The sequence below is a fragment of the Gymnoscopelus microlampas genome, assembly GCF_963454915.1.
Source record: "Gymnoscopelus microlampas genome assembly, chromosome: 3".
Classification (NCBI taxonomy): domain Eukaryota; kingdom Metazoa; phylum Chordata; class Actinopteri; order Myctophiformes; family Myctophidae; genus Gymnoscopelus; species Gymnoscopelus microlampas.
Genome location: NC_139940.1, coordinates 8,568,766 through 8,589,250, shown reverse-complemented (window position 1 = coordinate 8,589,250; position 20,485 = coordinate 8,568,766). Strand labels below are relative to the sequence as shown.

At 38.8% G+C, this 20,485-nt stretch overlaps 1 protein-coding gene and 1 long non-coding RNA gene across 2 annotated transcripts; both read right to left on the bottom strand.

Moving 5' to 3' along the window:
• Positions 1-3,720: 3,720 nt before the first annotated feature.
• LOC311038432 (zymogen granule membrane protein 16-like) lies at positions 3,721-7,497 on the bottom strand. The gene is made up of 5 exons (XM_084047957.1): positions 7,352-7,497; positions 5,958-6,042; positions 5,602-5,725; positions 4,621-4,759; positions 3,721-4,095 (listed from the first exon to the last, which is right to left on the bottom strand). Exons 2-5 carry the CDS (start codon positions 6,019-6,021, stop codon positions 3,916-3,918), a joined length of 507 nt encoding a protein of 168 aa, XP_083904083.1. The 5' UTR covers positions 6,022-6,042; positions 7,352-7,497; the 3' UTR covers positions 3,721-3,915.
• Positions 7,498-16,756: 9,259 nt separating this feature from the next.
• LOC311038442 lies at positions 16,757-19,463 on the bottom strand. The gene is made up of 4 exons (XR_014600053.1): positions 19,322-19,463; positions 17,922-18,006; positions 17,628-17,751; positions 16,757-16,773 (listed from the first exon to the last, which is right to left on the bottom strand). It is a non-coding gene; the product is annotated as an uncharacterized lncRNA (long non-coding RNA).
• Between the last annotated feature and the right edge of the window lie 1,022 nt (positions 19,464-20,485).

The following is a 20,485-nucleotide window of genomic DNA, read 5'->3' as shown; positions in this document are numbered from 1 at the left end:
TCTATCATAAAGGTTGCTGGACAATATATAGAGGATGAAATGCATAATTTATGAAATAATATAAAGGTAATATCAAATACATTGTTATAAAAAATGAGACATGACGCTTTATTAGCAAGACAGTCCTTTATTATATTATACCTCATTTTGCTGGTTTCCCCTGAAACCCCTTTACTGTTACAGAGTAGAACTGCGTTAGAATCTCTGCTGATGATGTGGCCATAGCTGAATGGTTAGAGAGCCTGCCTGGCAAGCCATAAATCCAGGGACGTGCACAGATAGGCTCTAGATGGTGCTTGAGCACCTGCCCTTTGCCCTCTTGACCAGAAGTGCCCTTTTGAAAAAAAGATTTTTTTTTTTTTCTTTCCCAGTTTACAGCAGGGGTCTTCAACAGGGGGTCCGGGACCCCTAGGGGATCCTCAGAGTTACTACAGGGGGTCCACCAAATCTTTATGTGATATGATTTTTCTTTTTACCATAACCACTCGAAACCAAGCATCCCTTTTCTGAGGAGAACTTTAGCCAAAAATTGCAGATCTACAAGCCCACAACGACTCGCGCTGCGAGGTGTTGTGGGCTTGTAGATCGGCTATTTTTGGCAAAGAGGTATAGGTGTAGAGGGAAAAAAGAGCAGACCAAGTAAACAAAAAAAAGTATAATTTACTTGAGCACCTGCCCCTCAAAATGTCTGTGCACGCCACTGCATAAATCCCAGGGTCGATCCCAGGCCTCAGCAATGTGTCAAAATGTCCCTGAACAAGACACTTAAAAGAATAGTTCACCCAAAAATTACTTATTTTCTATCAATTACACACTCCATGAAGCCTTGAATTCATGGAGATTTCTTTTGTTTTTGACACATTCCTGAGCACACACTCAGACAAATTGGTTGGATCGGCGGTGCCACGTAGGTGTGAGGGTACGTTTTAACAGCGGGCGACTCTCAGGCGATGCCGGGCGACATCGTCCAAAAAGATAAAGAAAATCCATCTTTCATCGCCCCCTCCGCCCGATCGCCAGTAGTTGCCGGCTCTCATAGACTTTCTTTATATTTTGGACGATGTCGCCCGAGAGTTGCCCGCTGTTAAAACGCACCGTAAGGGTAGCGTAGAGGCCAGAACCTGAGTCTAGTAGAACATGATCACGATTCAAAGAACCACTTTTAGCACTATTTAGCACTTTTTTGGTTTAGTGTGACATATGATCTACAGCCTGTAGATCGTGTGTTTACCTGTAGACTACAGGTAAACACATTTGAACATGAAGTTGATGATTAAAGTGACAGCTTCTGTAACCTAAACCATACCTGCCAACCTCAGACTGTCCGATAACAGGAGATTTTTTTCCAGTGGGGGGTCTGGGGGTCCCCCCCCCCCCCCCAGGATATTTTTAACAGAGTAGATGTAATTTCCAGTATTCTGGTGGATTTTGGGAGTTTGACACTTTTATCAGCCTTTACTTACATAGGATACATTAAAAAGTTAAAAGTAGCAATAAAAGAGTCATATTTAATAATAACCACTAATTACTTAAAAATGACTATCTCTGTAAAATTGCATTGGACTGGAGTTTATCCAGACATAAAGCGACAGTAAAAGAGTAACATTCCCATTCTCTCAGAAAGAGAGTTTTTTTGGGGTGTGTGCCAGAATCAAAGAGTGAGAGTGACAAAAAGAACAATCAAATACTGCCATTGTGATTTGCGTATCAAAAACTCAAGGAACTAGCAAATTAACATGAATGGCCGTGGCTGCATATCAGTGAGGGGGCACACAACAAGGGTGGAATCCCCCAAAACAGGAGAAATGGAAGAACAGGAGACGTCCAGGAGATGGGGTCAAATAACAGGAGTCTCCTGGTGCAGAAGGGTTGGCAGGTCTGACCTAGCCTGACACTCAGCCTGAATTTTCATTTAGTTTCACTCCATTTTTCAGTCTGAAAGCCCTCTCAATGCAGCCGATTGCTGAGATGGGGGCGTGGCCAACGTTTTTTTTTTCAAAGTCTCTTTGGCGATTGGTTCATACTGGATTATCCCGATCCCGATTCGTCGTACAGATTTTCAACCGAGGCTGAGACCTCCTATCAGAGCGTCACCAGACCAGAATCGCCTGAACATATCTTTTTAATGGGCGTGGCTAGCGATTCACGGGCTGGAGCCAGGCTAGGTCTGACCTGGAGATGTATTCTTTTTTAATGAGCTGATTGCATCCATCAGTTCCTCCATTGTAATGTTAGTCGTTAACCTATCATTCTGTATTTTACTCATTGAAGGCAAATCCAAACTAGAAAAAGTGCTCCTAGGAGCACAGGTCTCCGCCAGGTCAGGTACGTTATTCTGGCCTCTTTGTGGCGCTATAATAGGCCAATGTGAAAATGGTGCCATTTATTCTTAGGTATTTCAGGGCAATCAGACACAGCATGCATGATTTGAGGCATTTTGTTCCAAAAATGTGTTTTGCTAAATTAGACCTGCTGGTGACGCTATAACAGGCCAATGTGAAAAGGGTGGCATTTCTTCCTCGGCCTAGTGGGAATGTGCGTGTGAAATTTCACGGAAATCGCAAGCTGCGTTCATGGTTTGAGGCAGTTTGTTCAAAACGGACCAATCCTGCAAACTTTGGATGGCAACCTTAACCAATGAGGACGGAATATGGGAAATCGGACAGATCAGGGTTGATCACATGACTATAGAGATACTGTGTACCGATTTGCATGACGTTTGGTTAAAAACTATAGGAGTAATGTGAAAAAATGGGTTTTGCACAAATCGGCCTCCTGGTGGCGCTATAACAGGCCCATGTGAAAAAATTGAGGCAGAGGTTCTGAATTGGCATCCAGGGAGTGTGCGTGCACAGTTTCGCAGCGACCGGGCCAACGGTGCCGGAGATTTGGTGGTAACACACGGACAGGACGGACGGACGGAGGGTAAAACATACTCTCTCGCCATGCCGGAGACAATGATCTATAGATACGCCCTCCTTTCCTCTTCGTCTGTAGTAATAGGTTGTGTATATGCAGTAGGTCCTCATATGATTGTTAAAATATTCTCTCTATATCCTCCGGTATACATATTAGCTCAATTGTATGGGGGTCTCTGAACACCCTTTACGTCTGTGTGTTGGTAAAAAAAAAATATTTTAAATCCGGCTAACTCCATTGGATCCTCAAACGTTCTGCTAAACCAGCTAACTCCAGCAATGAGTTTGTTGACCTCAAACATCATTGTAAGCTTGGAGGTCCATTCAGCTGTTCTTATCAACGATGAACGAAACCTCCTAACTCTATTTTCGTTTTTTTTTTTTTTTTCATTTCCTAAAAAACATTTTGGAGTTATACAGAGATATACTCATTACCTGCTGTATCTTTCAGGATCTCATCCAGCAGTGTGTCATTTATATTATTTTTTCAAATCTTTGATTTGCTGATATACATCTTCATCTACATCTGGATAACACATTGTAGCATGGAATGTTTTCACGGTTTTCACATTGGACGGCATAGTGTAGCATGGCATTTAAAAAAAAAAAGTTTTTTACATTGGATGACATAATGTAGTGTAGCATGATGCTACACTACATTATGTCATCCAATGTAAAAAAAACTTTAGCATCGCATTTTTTAAATGGTTTTTATATTGGACAATGTACTCCAACATAACATGGCATTTCTTTTTAATATGTCTTTAACAAAAAAAAAACATAGATACACACATCAAATAGCTCCTGCTAAAAATATTTTTAATTTCAAAAAGTAACAATAACAAGGGAACCATCACAGGCAGAATTTTTGCACATAATATGAATATGGAACATTCTTGTAAATGAAAACTAGAGATTGAAAATGGGTGTTGTGATGAATAAGTTAAATGAGATAAGTTGATGTGGACGGTTTGATTCAGTGATACAACATCTAGGACTACTTCTTGGAGTCAGAGCCAATCACGCCCCAGTGAGCTCCGATGGAGGTTATTGCACTACTGTAGCGTCCACTGACCAACAGCAGTTGAGCGTCAGGGTGATCTGGGTAGAAGTTGAAGGAATAGCCAGTGGGCTGACCAGCTGTCAAGAAGCGGCCCCTGTTGGTCACAAATTGCACCTGCAAAAGAAACAGGAATTAAAGGGTTAACTCAGTATATTGAACTGGTTTAGGCTCCAGTGCTGTGAACCAGTATATTCATGAAGTTAATTTGACTTTGGTTTTCCTTTTAAATTCCTCTGTAAACCACCAGTAAGGTTATCGCTGTAGTATGATCAAGTTGTATGACCCTATGTAGTATTTTTTCAGTTTAGTTTTCAACCTGGGCTTGGTAGTTTTAGTTACGTTTTTTTTAATTAGTTTTAGTGTTCATTTTAGTTTTTTTTTATTGTACTATGGGGTAGTCAGGGGCGATATTCAAAATGTTCAGAAAAATTGTGAAAATTAGTTTTAGTTAGTTTTGTAACACTTGTAAACACAAATAAATGTTCAAATCTAGTTTTTATTAACTATTTAGTTTTAGTTAACTATAAAAACCCTAGTTCTGTCCTGATAGATGTAGTAACTGATGTAGTTCTGTCCTGATAGATGTAGTGACTGCTGTAGTTCTGACCTTATAGATGTAGTAACTGATGTAGTTCTGACCTGATAGATGTAGTTGCTGGAATGATATTTCCCAGAAACCTGAACAATGGCCTCCCCATCACGCAGCTCCATCTCTAATGCAGTGCCAGATTTACGGCCGACTACCAGACTCCAGATGCCATCAAACTGAAACTGCATCCTGGATGTGTGTGTGTGTGTGTGAGAGAGAGAGAGAGAGAGAGAGAGAGAGAGAGAGAGAGAGAGAGAGAGAGAGAGAGAGAGAGAGATTTAGAGCGAGAGACTGACTGAAAGAAAACAGGTTTGTTGCCAAATGTTGTCAGATTCTGTCAGCTTTCATTAAATAAAGAGGTTAAAACACGGAAGCGCAGTTCAGGTTCAGAGAAAAAATGAGTTGTAGGCCTATGTGCAAGTTTTATCGCAAGACACTCAACCCTTATACTTGTTCATTCATTACACTTACAGCTCTGCATAAATTACTAAAATGTGATGTGGGAAGGATTCATTTATGAGACGCATATTTACTTATTACATTAGATACTAATTAGATATTACATACTGTACGTAAATACTAGATATTATATACTTATTAGATTAGACACTTGACATTGGCATATTGCAATATTGAACAGGAGAGATCTTATTGTATTGTCTCTCTGAATGTAGGCTACAAGTTTCACAATTTGTCTAGACTCTAGACTTCCGTATCAGTCAACTCATCTTCATAAACATCTGGCCTGTGCCTACTGTATGTGTTCTTTGTACCTGATCAACATACCACACAACCTAATGGAACGTCATATCTTATCTACATCTCTTCTATTTTTAACCTCCTGTTAGTCTGGGTATTGCCTGATTTCCTGGATCTGGCATGCAGAAAATAGCTTGTGCTTGTAAATTGACTATTTTCGGCGCCGGCTTCTCTCCATCTAGACTGTTCAGCTTTGTGTCTGCTAAATGCCTACATTGTCTCAATACAGGAAAACAATACGTTTCTACTGTTGACAAGTGAACTGTACATACCCATAGATGTAGGCGTTATTGGCCTCCCAGACCCTGATGGCTGTGATGTGTCCCTCCCCCTTGGTCTGGTAGGAGCTGCCTGACCCTCTACCCACTGCTAGAGAGTAGCTGTATGTCTCGTTGGCTAGAGAGAAACACAGAGAGAGAGAGAGAGAGAGAAGGGGGGAGGGAGAGAGAGAGAGAGAGAGAGAGAAGGGGGGGGAGAGAGAGAGAGAGAGAGAGAGAGAGAGAGAGAGAGAGAGAGAGAGAGAGAGATTGATATAACAACATCCATCACTCACCAAAGTTATGACATCTTTCCTTTTACTAAAAAAAACGTACACACATAAATTTCTATAGTGTGTTGTCATACTCACACATTGTGGCCCATGCTGAAGACAGCAAAACAGTCACAATCACAAACAGTGAACCGACGGCCATGTTGTTGCTGAGTTAATGACACTGGGAAGAGAAGATACAATATAAAGCTATTAACAAGTACATTTTAAATATAAGCCTAGAACCCATTTGATGAATCTAATTTAACAATTCAAATAGACTTCCTCTCTTGCACTTACACCCTTTTCTACTAATATTTATTTTTCTCTATCATTCATACTGTGTATATTTTATATCTATTATTTATGATGCCAATTTAATTTATCATTTATGTTTCTTTTTTTATTACTTTGTATTTTTGTGTTGTTAAGTGAGGTGAGATTAACTTTATAAACACCACAGAGTTTTCTAAATCTCACCTGTACATCCCAACCCAATATTATGCTGTTGTTACATTTTCTATTTCTTTTTTTTTTTAAATGTGCAAAAAAAAAAAAGGGGAAAAAAAACATTTTCATTAAATATAGTGCAGTAACACACAAGAGGCTGTGGTATATTGTGATTATATCACAGCTATGGATGTTGTTGCCTTAAACACCTACAGTATATTGTCGCTGTCGGGTGGAAACCCATGTTCAAAGCTGTTACTTTTCAGGATTCAAAAATAGCTAAAATAGCTGATCTATACGATGCGTTTTTGAGCTTGTAGATCTGCTATTTTTGCTAATTTTGTGTGTCACCGTAGGGCATTAATTTAAGAATAAAAAATTGGAATGGTGAAGTATGGACATAGAAGACTAAGAATCACATTTTTCCTATAGTGCATGTACCTTTAAATCTGTTTACAGTCACATCTGTCTGATTTCACTCTAAACATTTTTTACACTCTTCAGTACGGTAAGTCAATATACAAAGAGCATCAATTAAGTTGTCAGTAAAATATTGTCACATCAATGTAATTCATGCTGGCTCTGCAGCACGACAGAGGGTCCCCTGTAAGAGAACTACAGAATAATTCAGATATGAAACATGAATGCAAATTTTATCTTCAATTTATCATGTTTCCTCAATAAAAATTTAAAGATGGATTTGAGAAGAGCTTGTTTGAAAACAAATTATTAAGCGCGAGCACACATCCATGTACGTTTGTGTGTGCGAAAGGTATACCTTGCTTCTTTATCCATTAAGACCTGAGGATCTACTTATTCTATGCCTTCTAAACCAGAAGTTCTTTCAAGAGTTTTCAAAAATGTTCAAAAATAACAAATGTACAAGCTCGTATGGTATATCTGGTATTTTTGAATAGCCAGCGCTAAAATAAAAGATTACACAGACGCTTTCCCGGTTTTAATAGGTTAATGTCACGAGAATAAACAGCTGTGACTATTACATTGTATTCTATTGTATTCTATATTGTTCCGTGCATGCTTACCTGTCTGCAGCCAGTCTGTGAAAATTCAAAGTCAGTCCAGTGACCTCAGTCTGTGCTGTAACTGATCCTATAAATCACTTGTCTTTATATATGCTCTGGTAAGTATTGGTTCCTCCTCCATAGTATTATCTGAAGTATCTGAGATTTACTGGCAGTACTGGTGTTACTGGTGTTTATTAGACAAGAGCTGTAGATTTCCCGTAAGGAAGAAACAGAGGACTGGTTTTGAATGCTAAGAAGGCAAAGAATTACTGCCGTGGTTAATAAAATAGGTAGTCACAACACAACTGTATTAAAGTGTTCCTGTAATAGATGAAAATATGTCCTCAGCGAACATGACACACATGTTTTGGTCATGTCCCCGCCTACAAGGCTACTGGACTGCTATTTTTAAACACCTTGCTGATGCTTGGAACATAGAGCAGTCAGCGTGTGCAGAGATGGCGTTGTTTGGAGTTTTATCAGATCACCAACTTATTGGGAGGGGTACAAAGCAGAATCTTGCCTTTGTATCTGTATTAGCAAGAAGAAGGATATTATTGGAGTGGAAGTCAACACTGGTCCCTAAATCATCTGTATGGCTTAAAGACCTCATGATGTATCTAAATTTGGAGAAAATAAAATTCAATCTGAGGGGATCACTGGGAAAATTTGATCAGGTATGGGGCCCTATGATTAAACATAACTAAACTGAAGACGCTACAGGACAAATAAAACAACTACCACCATCGACACGTTGACAAGCTCTAGGATAACACATGTTAAAGGGAGAATGTTAGAGGGTTTTTTATACACACTCATGTACCGTGAGGGAGTGCCAGGAGGAATAGCGAGGGAAATCATAATTACTATATTAATTGAATAATTTATATTTATTATAATATGTTTTTCTTTTGAGTCATGTAATTGTCTGTATGTTGCATGTTATATGTTGGACCGGGGGTGGGGGGTGGATGTAAGAGCACAAAAAAAAATGCTTTTGACATCTTATGGCTATTGGACACTACTTGTCACATATTTGATAAATACCCGGTAAAATCACAGGGTTAATTGAGGACTTTCGGGTCCATTTGGTTACTTCACTGGCTGCCCATTACATCCAGAATAGATTTTAAAATTATTTTAAGAACTTTTAAAGCATTACATGGGCTGGCCCCACACTATATCTCTGTCTTGAAGCTGCAATTAAAGGGTTCACTCTTGTACAGGCTCCAGTGCTGTACACCAGTATATTGATGAAGTTAATATGACTTTGGTTTTGCTTTTAAATTCCTCTGTAAACTACCGGTAAGGTTATTACGTCAAGCAGTAGATTTCCCAGAAGGAAGAAAATGAGGACATGGTTTTGACAGACAATGTGAGCTGCTTTCTTTGGAATGGACAGACTGGATAGGCTGGTTAACTACAGACAATAGCCGATGATGTACAATGGTTAATTGCAATCTTGACTCAAGGCTTACCAAAGATTGGGCCTGGTATGAGAGGCCAGCATAATATGCTGGACTAATATTATTAGTCCAGCACAAACAGCGTTTGTATTCACTTTCATAAAATATGGAGGCTTTTGGATGAAATAAATGATTCATTTACATAGTGAAATAAGAGTTTTTCAGACCATCAAAACTGTCCATGTGTCTGCTAATATCCCAGATGTTTGTATAAATGTTTGATTGAGAAAGGTACTTTGTCATTGTCTGTGGGAATGCCAAAACTACAGTTCCTCTAAGTGTTAAACTCTCTGTGCTTGGAATATACCCAAATAACTTTATACAGACAGCAAACCAGACTAAAATCTTGGACTTTGGACTTCTTCACACCAGGAGAGTTGTCACACTATGTTGAAAAACATGGATGCTCTGACATTAAAGATGAGGCAAAGGGAACTCATGAGCTGTATCGGTCTGGAAAGACTATCGTATATAATTAGGGTTTGGGCACGGCCCCATCGCACTTTTATTTTACCTCTGGGGCGGAATCTGCCAGTGTTTGTCAATGCAAATGCATGGATTCTTGGAAAAAAATCTGCAAGACCACCGCCCCAGAGGTAAAATAAGGGCGGATTGGCTTCTCCCAGCTGGCCAGCATTCACACTGGCTAAGATTCTTGCGCACCCGAGACCATTTGATTTAACAGTAATGGTAAATATGTGCCTCATGGAGGCGCTGTTGACTATGGTACTTCGCAGAAGAAGAGTCACTTGTCAGAGTTTAAAGTGAATAATAAAGTTTGACTGTGTTCCTGATGTTGTCTTGAGTTATAATAACAACAGATCAACAATACACAACCAAACAGTGTGTGCATTGGTCTTTGACTAATCCTTAGTATATTTATCCTTATATAGACGTTCGCTACACATGTGTTTTTTGTTTATGTTTTTTCACGGCTCGCGGTACTCAAACACTAGCGGGATTATTATTTCTTGTCAACATTCAAGTAGAATTATGAGAAGGTATGACCCAGCTAAAATAATGTGTCTTTATAAAAATATATAAATGATATATGATTAGCAGTCCAGAATACAGATGGATTCACATTGCAGAGTTCCGTAGCCGAGTACGCATGATCCGGATCCGAGACTACCTCCCGAGGTGGTTTCGGGTACGGTGATCCGTTTCGGGGAACGATACGCAACGTTCACACTACCACAACAATAGCCAAGTGGTCCAGGGTGCACACCCGGGACCATAGTGTGAATCCGCCCTAAAAGTGCGGTGGGGCCAAGCAGATTTTTTTGTTTTGTTTTGTCACTTAAAGTTTTTTTTTTTTTTTTTTTTTTTACAGGCAAGATGTCCAAAACAAAAGGATACAAACAAAAAAGATAACTGCTAGATTGGGATCCTTACAAGCTATCATCTGTTTCAGATGACCTTTCCATAGTCCTCATCACTATTACAGTTCTTATGCATTATCCATTTTGTACATTTTTCTTCCATTTGCGTTTCCTGTAAGCAGGCAGTGTGTCAGTTTCTCAATTACGTATATTTCCTATACCAACTCTTCCCATTGTTCCTGGTTGGTGGCTCTACCTTACTCCATTTCCTTGCGATGTTTTTCTTACCTGCCGCCAATACAATTTTGACCAAATACCTGTCCTCCATTTGTATGTTTTCTTCCAATAAATTACACATAGGATACAGTCCATTCGAACGTCATATCATTTTCCAAAATACCTCTATTTTATGACATTTACAAAACATGTGTGAATGATCCACATTTTTGTTCGCTGGCTCCCGGGTTGCTAAATCATGTGCGTGAAACAAGCGCTGGTGTACATCCACATGCATGAAACGAAACAAGCAGACCATGGCGCTTGTGTGTGTGTGTGTGTGTGTGTGTGTGTGTGTGTGTGTGTGTGTGTGTGTGTGTGTGTGTGTGTGTGTGTGTGTGTGTGTGTGTGTTAGAACTGTTGCAGGTACCAAGTACTAAGTCACTTTTTATCCCTGATGTACTGTCTGCGCACAGCGCAAAACCCAAACTGCACATACCTTGGGTGCCCATAACCCCCCACGGGTATGGTCTAGTTAATAATAATACATAATAATCACACCATTCACTTCCATGTGGATTCCCTTTGATTTCCTTGATATAATGATCCCTACGTTGCAAGTTGCCTACTGTACCTATAAGATTCATGTTTGCTTAAATTGTATTTATCATTTATATCCTTAAAACTCTCCAACTGCCCATCTTTCACCAAAGTACACCATGCTATCATTCCTCTACTTCCCCACTGTTTAAATCAATTATCATATTCAGCAGGTTTGAATTTGCTATCGAATGCTACCCATTTTAATACATTAATATCCTCCTTTATCCTATAATTATTTAAATATTTAAACCATATTTCTAGTGTAAACAATATAATTGGATCCATGTAATGTTTTATTTTCTTAAATGATTCTTTATCTCCTATAATGTTCTGAATTGGGTTATCATTATCAAATTCTCTTTCCATATCTTTTCACGTTGCTATTCACCTGTTTCCTAGGCTATGTGTTTGCCACGGATTTCATTGGATATCATTAGTCATCTGACCAGTTTCATTGGATTTCATTGGATCAAATCGACAGGAAGTGGAACACACATAGGAAGTGAAAAGCCTAGGAAACAGGTGAATATTATCAGGATTAATTACACCAACATATATATCTTAACTGGGCTGCATAAAACATCTTCAAATTTGGGAGGCTTGTCCCCCTTCCATCTTTTGGCAGCTGGAGAGTTTCAAACCTCACTTGAGGCCTTTTTCCACCCCAAATAAAACTTGCATTGTCCTGTCCCAGAATGTAAATAGAACTTGGGGGACCTCTACAGGTAAGGATTGGAATAAATAGAGAAGGCTTGGGAGGACATTTATGTTGATGCTCTCAACTCATGAGTTGAAATCTAGTGCCAGTGCAGACCATCTTTTAATGTCTTTTTGAATCTCCTGATTAATTTTTGTATAGTTGCCTTTGTATAGTGTGGATAATTCTTTTGAGATGGTTACTCCCAGCCGGTATTTCATTTTCTTTTGTTTCAAATTAAATTGAAATTAAATGATTCCTGTATAGATTTAGATATGTGTAATTCAATACTACAATTTGTGTTAACCTTACAGCCATGAAGTGACCAACTGTTTCTAACATTTGACCTAAAATAGGGATTGAATTATTTGGCTGCCCGAAATGGAAAAAAGCCTATCTTATGCTCCCTATCGTTAACTGTAACGCCCTGTAGTGACTGTCTTGGGGCATAATTCACCACGTTTCTACTAGTGACAGTGACAGCACGTAACCATGGCGACGGCCGCTCCTGTTAAATTACCGGAGCTTTGGGAAGCTTCTCCCGCGACCTGGTTTGCACAGGCGGAAGCTCAGTTCGCGTTGCGGAACGTTACCGACGACGCTACTAAGTATTATCATGTCGTGTCAGCCCTTGGAAGTTCAACTGCGCTCAGAGTGGAGAGTTTGATTGTTTCCCCCCCTCGGGCGGCTAAATACGACGTTTTACCTATAATTTAGAGGCCCTTGCACCAGCCTCATAGTAGTTCTGTTTCAGGGTCTCAGCGTGTCATTTATATTTGTTTCCAAATCTTTGATTTGCTGATATACATCTTCATTTACATCTGGACAACACATTGTAGCATGGAATGTTTTCATGGTTTTCACATTGGTCGACATAGTGTAGCATGGCATTTAAAAAAAACTGTTTTTTTTTTTACGGTGGATGACATAATCTAGTGTAGCATCTTATTTTTTTAATGTTTTTTATATTGGACAACATAGTCTAACATAACATGGCATTTAAAAAAAAATCTTTAACTAAAAGACACATAGAAACAGAAAGATACACACATCAAATAGCTCCCGCTAAAAATATTTACATTTTTCAAAAGTGGTAAACATAACAAGGGAAGCATCACAGTCAGAATTTTTCAAGTTTGCACATAATATGAATATGGAACATTCTTCTAAATGAAAACTAGAGAATGAAAATGGGTGTTATGATGAATAAGTTAAATGAGACAAGTTGATGTGGACGGTTTGATTCAGTGATTCAACATCTAGGACTACTTCTTAGAGTCAGCCAATCACGCCCCAGTGAGCTCCGATGGAGGTTATTGCACTACTGTAGCGTCCACTGACCAACAGCAGTTGAGCGTCAGGGTGATCTGGGTAGAAGTTGAAGGAATAGCCAGTGGGCTGACCAGCTGTCAAGAAGCGGCCCTTGTTGGTCACAAATTGCAGCTGCAAAAGAAACAGGAATTAAAGGGTTAACTCGGCTCCAGTGCTGTGAACCAGTATATTCATGAAGTTCATTTAACTTTGGTTTTCCTTTTAAATTCCTCTGTAAACCACCGGTTAGGTTATCGCTGTAGTATGATCAATTAGTATGACCCTATGTAATATGACCCTACTTGATCATACTACAGCGTCACACAAAAGCATCAAAAGTAGCAGATCCGCAAACTTGAAACGCGGTGTGAAGCGACGCGCTTTGAGCTTGTAGATCTGCTATTTTTGCTGCTTTTAAATTTGAATCCTGAAAAGTTTTGGACATGAGGTTTCCACCCGATATAGAGACGATATATTACGTAGACCATGCAAACAGAAACACACAAAATAGGCTACACACAGTTTCTGTGATAGCCTTATAAACTTTATTGCATACACACTTCATTGCTGTTTCTTTGTAGTTACGGGGACAGAGCTCTGCTCTGTACACGTATTGTTATTGGCAGTATTCTGTCACTTCTTCTTCTTCTTCTTCTTCTTCTTCTGCCACTTTTCGCAGTTCTGGCTGAACCGCGCTGTCGCTTTTTACGAAACTCGGCCATATGGTAGATGGTCATGAAAAACGATCAAAAAATAATTCTCACAATCTTTCGTCCAAAGGTGGCGCTATAGCACTCAATTGAAAATGCCAACTTTGACCAGGTACAACTCATGCCCTGTTTGACCTACAGCCATGAAACTTGGATACACATATGCGTCTCCTCATGCTGAACAACTTTCACCCTCTGACTTTTGACCTCTGACCTTTAGATCTCCCACCATTTTGAATTATATGAAAAACAGTCATTGGCTCCTAACGTCTGCATTTTTTCACTTATGGAAAATCCGTTGGAAATTTTTGTAGGCAGTGGTCCAAGGTTCAAGTGCTAAACGTTTCGTGCAGATTGCTCAAAAATCCCAGGAGGAGATAGATTTTAACTATTACAGTTTAAAGAAAATTATTCATCTGTGCCTAAAACATACATGCAGACTCACATTTCTTTGAAACTTTGCAGAAATGTACAGGGTCATTCCAAATATCACTGAAACCAATCTTACTCCAATTGGCCAAAAGGGGGCGCTATAGCAATTTTTTGAAAAGGCAGACTTTAAACAGGCATAAGTCATGCCTCGTTTGGCCGAAAGTCGTGAAACTTGCTTACACATGTGCCTTGACTCATGAGGAACACACGTATCGATTTGACCATTAAGCTCCGCCCTTAGATTTTCCGCAATTTTGAGCAGTTTGAAAAATACTTGTTTTTGCCAGTTCTGGCTTAACCGTGCATACGCTTTTTACGAAACTCGGCCATATGGTAGATGCTCATGAAAAACTACCAAGAAATAATTCTCACACTCATTCGTCAAAGGGTGGCGCTATAGCACTCAATTGAAAGTGCCAACTTTGAACAGGTACAACTCATGCCCTGTTTGACCTACAACCATGAAACTTCGATACACACATGCGTCTCTTCATGCCCGACAACTTTCGTGGTCTGACTTTTGACCTCTGACCTTTAGATCTCCCACCATTTTGAATTATATGAAAAACAGTCATTGGCTCCTAACTTCTGCATTTTTTCACTTATGGAAAATCCGTTGGAAATTTTTGTAGGCGGAGGTCCAAAGTTCAAGTGGTAAACGTTTCGTGCAGATTGCTCAAAAATCCCAGGAGGAGATAGATTTTAACTATTACAGTTTTATGAAAATTATTCATCTGTGCCTAAAACATACATGCAGACTCACATTTCTTTGAAACTTTGCAGAAATGTACAGGGTCATTCCAAATATCACTGAAACCAATCTTACTCCAATTGGCCAAAAGGGGGCGCTATAGCAATTTTTTGAAAATGCAGACTTTAAACAGGCATAAGTCATGCCTCGTTTGGCCGAAAGTCGTGAAACTTGCTTACACATGTGCCTTGACTCATGAGGAACACACGTATCGATTTGACCATTAAGCTCCGCCCTTAGATTGTCCGCAATTTTGAGCAGTTTGAAAAACACTTAAACCCAGGATTTTTCAGCTATTTGCGTGAAACTGTATCATCTGTGTGATCTCCTTTTTCACAGTTACTTGTCTGTTGGGCCAATGGCGTCTCCCTTAAATGAATGCCTCACAATCTCAAGATCGCCAGTTCAAGCCTCACTTGATGTAGACTTAATTTAAGTTGAATTGCAAACAACATGACTGTATCAATGAATACATGTGCAAATGGTAAAGATAACCTGAAATGCTTATTTGAGAGTACGTTTTTTACGTATGACATACTTCATTCTGAAAATAGCTGATCTACAATCTCACAACTTTTCATGGTTTGTGAGCTTGTAGATCGGCTACTTTCATTAGTTTTGGTTCTGAGGAGATGTACAATTTCTTCATTGGTAAATGGCTTGTGAACGAGTGATCTTAGTGTTAGTGAAACAGGGGCTTGGTTCATGAAAGAAGGCAAGAGTTTATGATCTTCAACAGACAATATCAGCCTGGACAAAGCTATAGCACTATAGGTAGTGTTGCAGCCTATTAGTCTGAAGGTTGAGAGTTCGAATCATGTTAATGGCAGTAGGTTGAGATGTCCAATCAAACCATTATGTTTCCATCTCTCTCTCTCATCAATCTATTGTTTCCATGTCACTCTCTCTCTCTTCAATCTATTCCGTTTCCATGTCTCTCTCTCTCTCTATTCACTGGCCCCGTATTATCGCTGCTTGCAGCTATATTTTTTCTTGTGTTGGGGAAGCTATTTTCATAAATTAATCCACATTAGAAGGAGCTGAATAGTTTTTAAAGTATTTTGTGACAAAGGAAAAGAGCTAGTTAGTGTCATGAAATAGATTGGGTAGGTTTATCCATAGCAATGTGTCATTGATAGATGTAATAATTGATGTAGTTCCTGACCAAGGATACAATAGTTTTGAATTCTTCATTCATTTTTATTTTTATTTTCAAGGTCAAGGTCAAGGTCTTTATTAGTGTCCCAAAAGGGCAAATAGGTTACAGCCGGAGTAGTGGTTTAAAACATACAAACAATACAGGACAACAATGAAACGCCATAGCATAAAACATAAGTCTGGGCGCATCTAGTGCAAGATATAAGACAAAGGGCTACATTCAGAGATATAAAGTGCCGGACATAAAGTGCTTGTTTCATCCTCGTCATCATCATCATTATCAAAGTGCAAGAGATAAAGATAAAGTGAAATTTTGTCTTTATGTTTTCAATTTCAGTTTAGTTTTTAACCTGGGCTTGCTAGTTTTAGTTCAGTTTTTGAAAAGGTTTAGTTTTAGTTGCGTTTTTTTTAAATTAGTTTTAGTGTTAATATTAGTTTTTTATTGTACTATGGGGTAGTCAGGGGCGATATCAAAAATGCTCAGAAAAATAGTGAAAATGAGTTTTAGTTAGTTTTGTAACACTTGTAAACACAAATACATTTTCAATTCTAGTTTTTATTAACTACTTAGTTTTAGTTAACTATGAAAACCCTAGTTCTGTCCTGATAGATGTAGTAACTGCTGTAGTTCTGACCTGATAGATGTAGTTGCTGGAATGATATTTCCCAGAAACCTGAACAATGGCCTCCCCATCACGCAGCTCCATCTCTAATGCAGTGCCAGATTTACGGCCGACTACCGGACTCCAGATGCCATCAAACTGAAACTGCATCCTGGATGTGTGTGTGTGTGTGTGTGTGTGTGTGTGTGTGTGTGTGTGTGTGTGTGTGTGTGTGTGTGTGTGTGAGAGAGAGAGAGAGAGAGGGAGGGAGAGAGGGAGAGAGATTTAGAGCAAGACTGGCTGAAAGAAAACAGGTTTGTTGCCAAATGCTGTCAGATTTTTACAGCTTTCATTAAATAAAGAGTTTAAACACGGAAGCGCAGTTCAGGTTCAGAGAAAACATGACAACATTGAGTTGTATGTAGGCCTATGTGACAAGTTTTATCGCAAGACACTCAACCCTTATACTTGTTCATTCATTACACTTACAGCTCTGCATAAATGACTAAAATGTGATGTGGGAAGGATTCATTTATGAGACACATATTTACTAATTAGATATTACATTCGTAAATACTAGATACTTATTAGATTAGACACTTGACATTAGCAGATTGCAGGATTGAACAGGAGAGATCTTATTGTATTGTCTCTCTGAATGCAGGCTACAAGTTTCACAATTTTTCTAGACTCCCGTATCAGTCAACTCATCTTCATAAACATCTGGCCTGTGCGGCTGTAGCCTATGTGTTCTTTGTACCTGATCAACATACCACACAACCTAATGGAACGTCATCAGGGCTTATCTATACATCTCTTCTATTTTTAACCTCCTGTTAGTCTGGGTATTGCCTGATTTCCTGGATCTGGCACGCAGAAAATAGCTGAACCACAGAAAGTGCTTGTAAATTGACTATTTTCGGCGCCGGCTTCTCTCCAGCTAGACTGTTCAGCTTTGTGTCTGCTAAATGCCTACATTGTCTCAATACAGGAAAACAATACTGTTGACAAGTGAACTGTACATACCCAAAGATGTAGGAGTTATGGTTCTCCCAGACCCTGATGGCTGTGATGTGTCCCTCCCCCTTGGTCTGGTAGGAGCTACCTGACCCTCTACCCACTGCTAGAGAGTAGCTGTATGTCTCGTTAGCTAGAGAGAAACACAGAGAGAGAGAGAGAGAGAGAGAGAGAGAGAGAGAGAGAGAGAGAGAGAGAGAGAGAGAGAGAGAGAGAGAGAGAGATTGATATAACATCCATCACTCACCTTTTACTAAAAAAAACGTACACACATACATTTCTATAGTGTGTTGTCATACTCACACATTGTGGCCCATGCTGAAGACAGCAAAACAGTCACAATCACAAACAGTGAACCGGCGGCCATGTTGTTGCTGAGTTAATGACACTGGAAAGAGAAGATACAATTATTATAAAGTTATTAACAAGTATATTTTAAATATAAGCTTAGAACCCATTTGATGAATCTAATTTAACAATTCAAAGAGACGTCCTCTCTTGCACTTACACCCTTTTCTACTAATATCTATTTTTCTCTATCATTCATACTGTGTATATTTTATATATATTATTTATGTTGCCAATTTAATTCATCATTTATGTTTTTTTTTTTTATTACTTTGTATTTTTGTGTTGTTAAGTGAGGTGAGATTAACTTTATAAACCCCACAGGGTTTTTTAAATCTCGCCTGCACATCCCAATCCAATATTATGCTATTGTTACAATTTCTATTTCTTTTTTTTTTTAAATGTGCAAAAAAAAAGTGAAAAAAAAAACATTTTCATTAAATATAGTGCAGTAACACACAAGAGGCTGTGGTATATTGTGATTATATCACAGCTATGTATGTTCTTGCCTTCAACACCTACAGTATATCGTCGCTGTCGGGTGGAAACCCCATATGTTCAATGCTGTTACTTTTCAGGATTCAAAAATAGCTAAAATAGCTGATCTATACGATGCGTTTTTGAGCTTGTAGATCTGCTATTTTTGCTACTTTTGTGTGTCACCGTAGGGCATTAATTTAAGAATAAAAGATTGGAATGGTGAAGTATGGACATAGAAGACTAAGAATCACATTTTTCCTATAGTGCATGTACCTTTAAGTCTGTTTACAGTCACATCTGTCTGATTTCACTCTAAACATTTTTACACTCTTCAGTACGGTAAGTCAATATACAAAGAGCATCAATTAAGTTGTCAGTAAAATATTGTCACATCAATGTAATTCATGCTGGCTCTGCAGCACGACAGAGGGTCCACTGTAAGAGAACTACAGAATAATTCAGATATGAAACATGAATGCAAATTTTATCTTCAATTTATCATGTTTCCTCAATAAAAAATAAAAAGATGGGTCTGAGAAGAGCTCGTTTGAAAACAAATTATTAAGCGCGAGCACACATCCATGTACGTTTGTGTGTGCGGAAGGTATACCTTGCTTCTTTATCCATTAAGACCTGAGGCTCTACTTATTCTACAAATGCCTTCTAAACCAGTAGTTCTTTCAAGAGTTTTCAAAAATGTTCAAAAATAGCAGATATACAAGCTCGTATGAGCTTGTATATCTGGTATTTTTTGAATAGCCAGCGCTAAAATAAAAGATTACACAGACGCTTTCCCGATTTTAATAGGTTAATGTCACGAGAATAAACAACTGTGACTATTACATTGTATTCTATATTGTTCCCTGCATGCTTACCTGTCTGCAGCCAGTCTGTGAGAACTCAAAGTCTGTCCAGTGACCTCAGTCTGTGCTGTAACTGATCCTAGAAATCACTTGTCTTTATATATGCTCTGGTAAGTATTGGTTCCTCCTCCTTAGTATTATCTGAAGTATCTGAGATTTACTGGTAGTACTGGTGTTACTGGTGTTTATTATGTTGATAGACAAGGGGCGTAGATTTCTCATAAGGATGAAACAGAGAACTGGTTTTGAATGCCAAGAAGGCAATCACTGCTGTCGTGCATAGCCTGGTTAATAAATATGTAGTCACAACACAACTGTATTAAAGTGTTCCTGTAATAGATGACACATGAACATGACACACATGTTTTGGTCATGTCCCCGCCTACAAGGCTACTGGACTGCTATTTTTAAACACCTTGCTGATGCTTGGAACATAGAGCAGTCAGCGTGTGCAGAGATGGCGTTGTTTGGAATTTTATCAGATACTCCAACAAGCAGAATCTTGCCTTTGTATCTGTATTAGCAAGAAGAAGGATATTATTGGAGTGGAAGTCAACATTGCCCCCCTAAGCATCTGTAAAGACCTCATGATGTATCTAAATTTGGAGGAAATAAAAATTCAATCTGTGGGGATCACTGGGAAAATGTGATCAGGTATGGGGCCCTATGATTAAACATAACTAAATTGAAGACGCTACAGGACAAATAAAACAACTACCACCATCGACACGTTGACAAGCTCTAGGATAACACATGTTAAAGGGAAAATGTTAGAGGGTTTTGTATACACACTCATGTACCACGAGGGAGTGCCTGCAGGAGGGATAGCGAGGGAAATCATAATTACTATATGAATTGAATAATATATATATTCATTATAATTTATTATATGTTTTTCTTTTGAGTTATAATTGTCTGTATGTTGCATGTTATATGTTGGACCGGGGGTGGGGGATGGTTGTAAGGGCACCAAAAAAAAAAAAAATCAACATCTTATGGCTATTTGATGACAGCTTTATAAATACCCGGTAAAATCACAGGGTTAATTGAGGACTTTCGGGTCCATTTGGTTACTTCACTGGCTGCCCATTACATCCAGAATAGATTTTAAACTCATTTTAAGAGCTTTTAAAGCATTACATTGGCTGGCCCCACACTATATCTCTGAGTTATTGC

Excerpts from the sequence above, each read along its gene's own strand:
- LOC311038432 (XM_084047957.1), bottom strand. The coding sequence starts at position 6,021 with ATGGCCGTCGGTTCACTGTTTGTGATTGTGACTGTTTTGCTGTCTTCA. Across the intron at positions 4,760-5,601 it reads AATAACGCCTACATCTATGG|GATGCAGTTTCAGTTTGATG; the intron begins GTATGTACAGTT and ends ACACACATCCAG. Across the intron at positions 4,096-4,620 it reads CCAGCAACTACATCTATCAG|GTGCAATTTGTGACCAACAG; the intron begins GTCAGAACTACA and ends TTTCTTTTGCAG.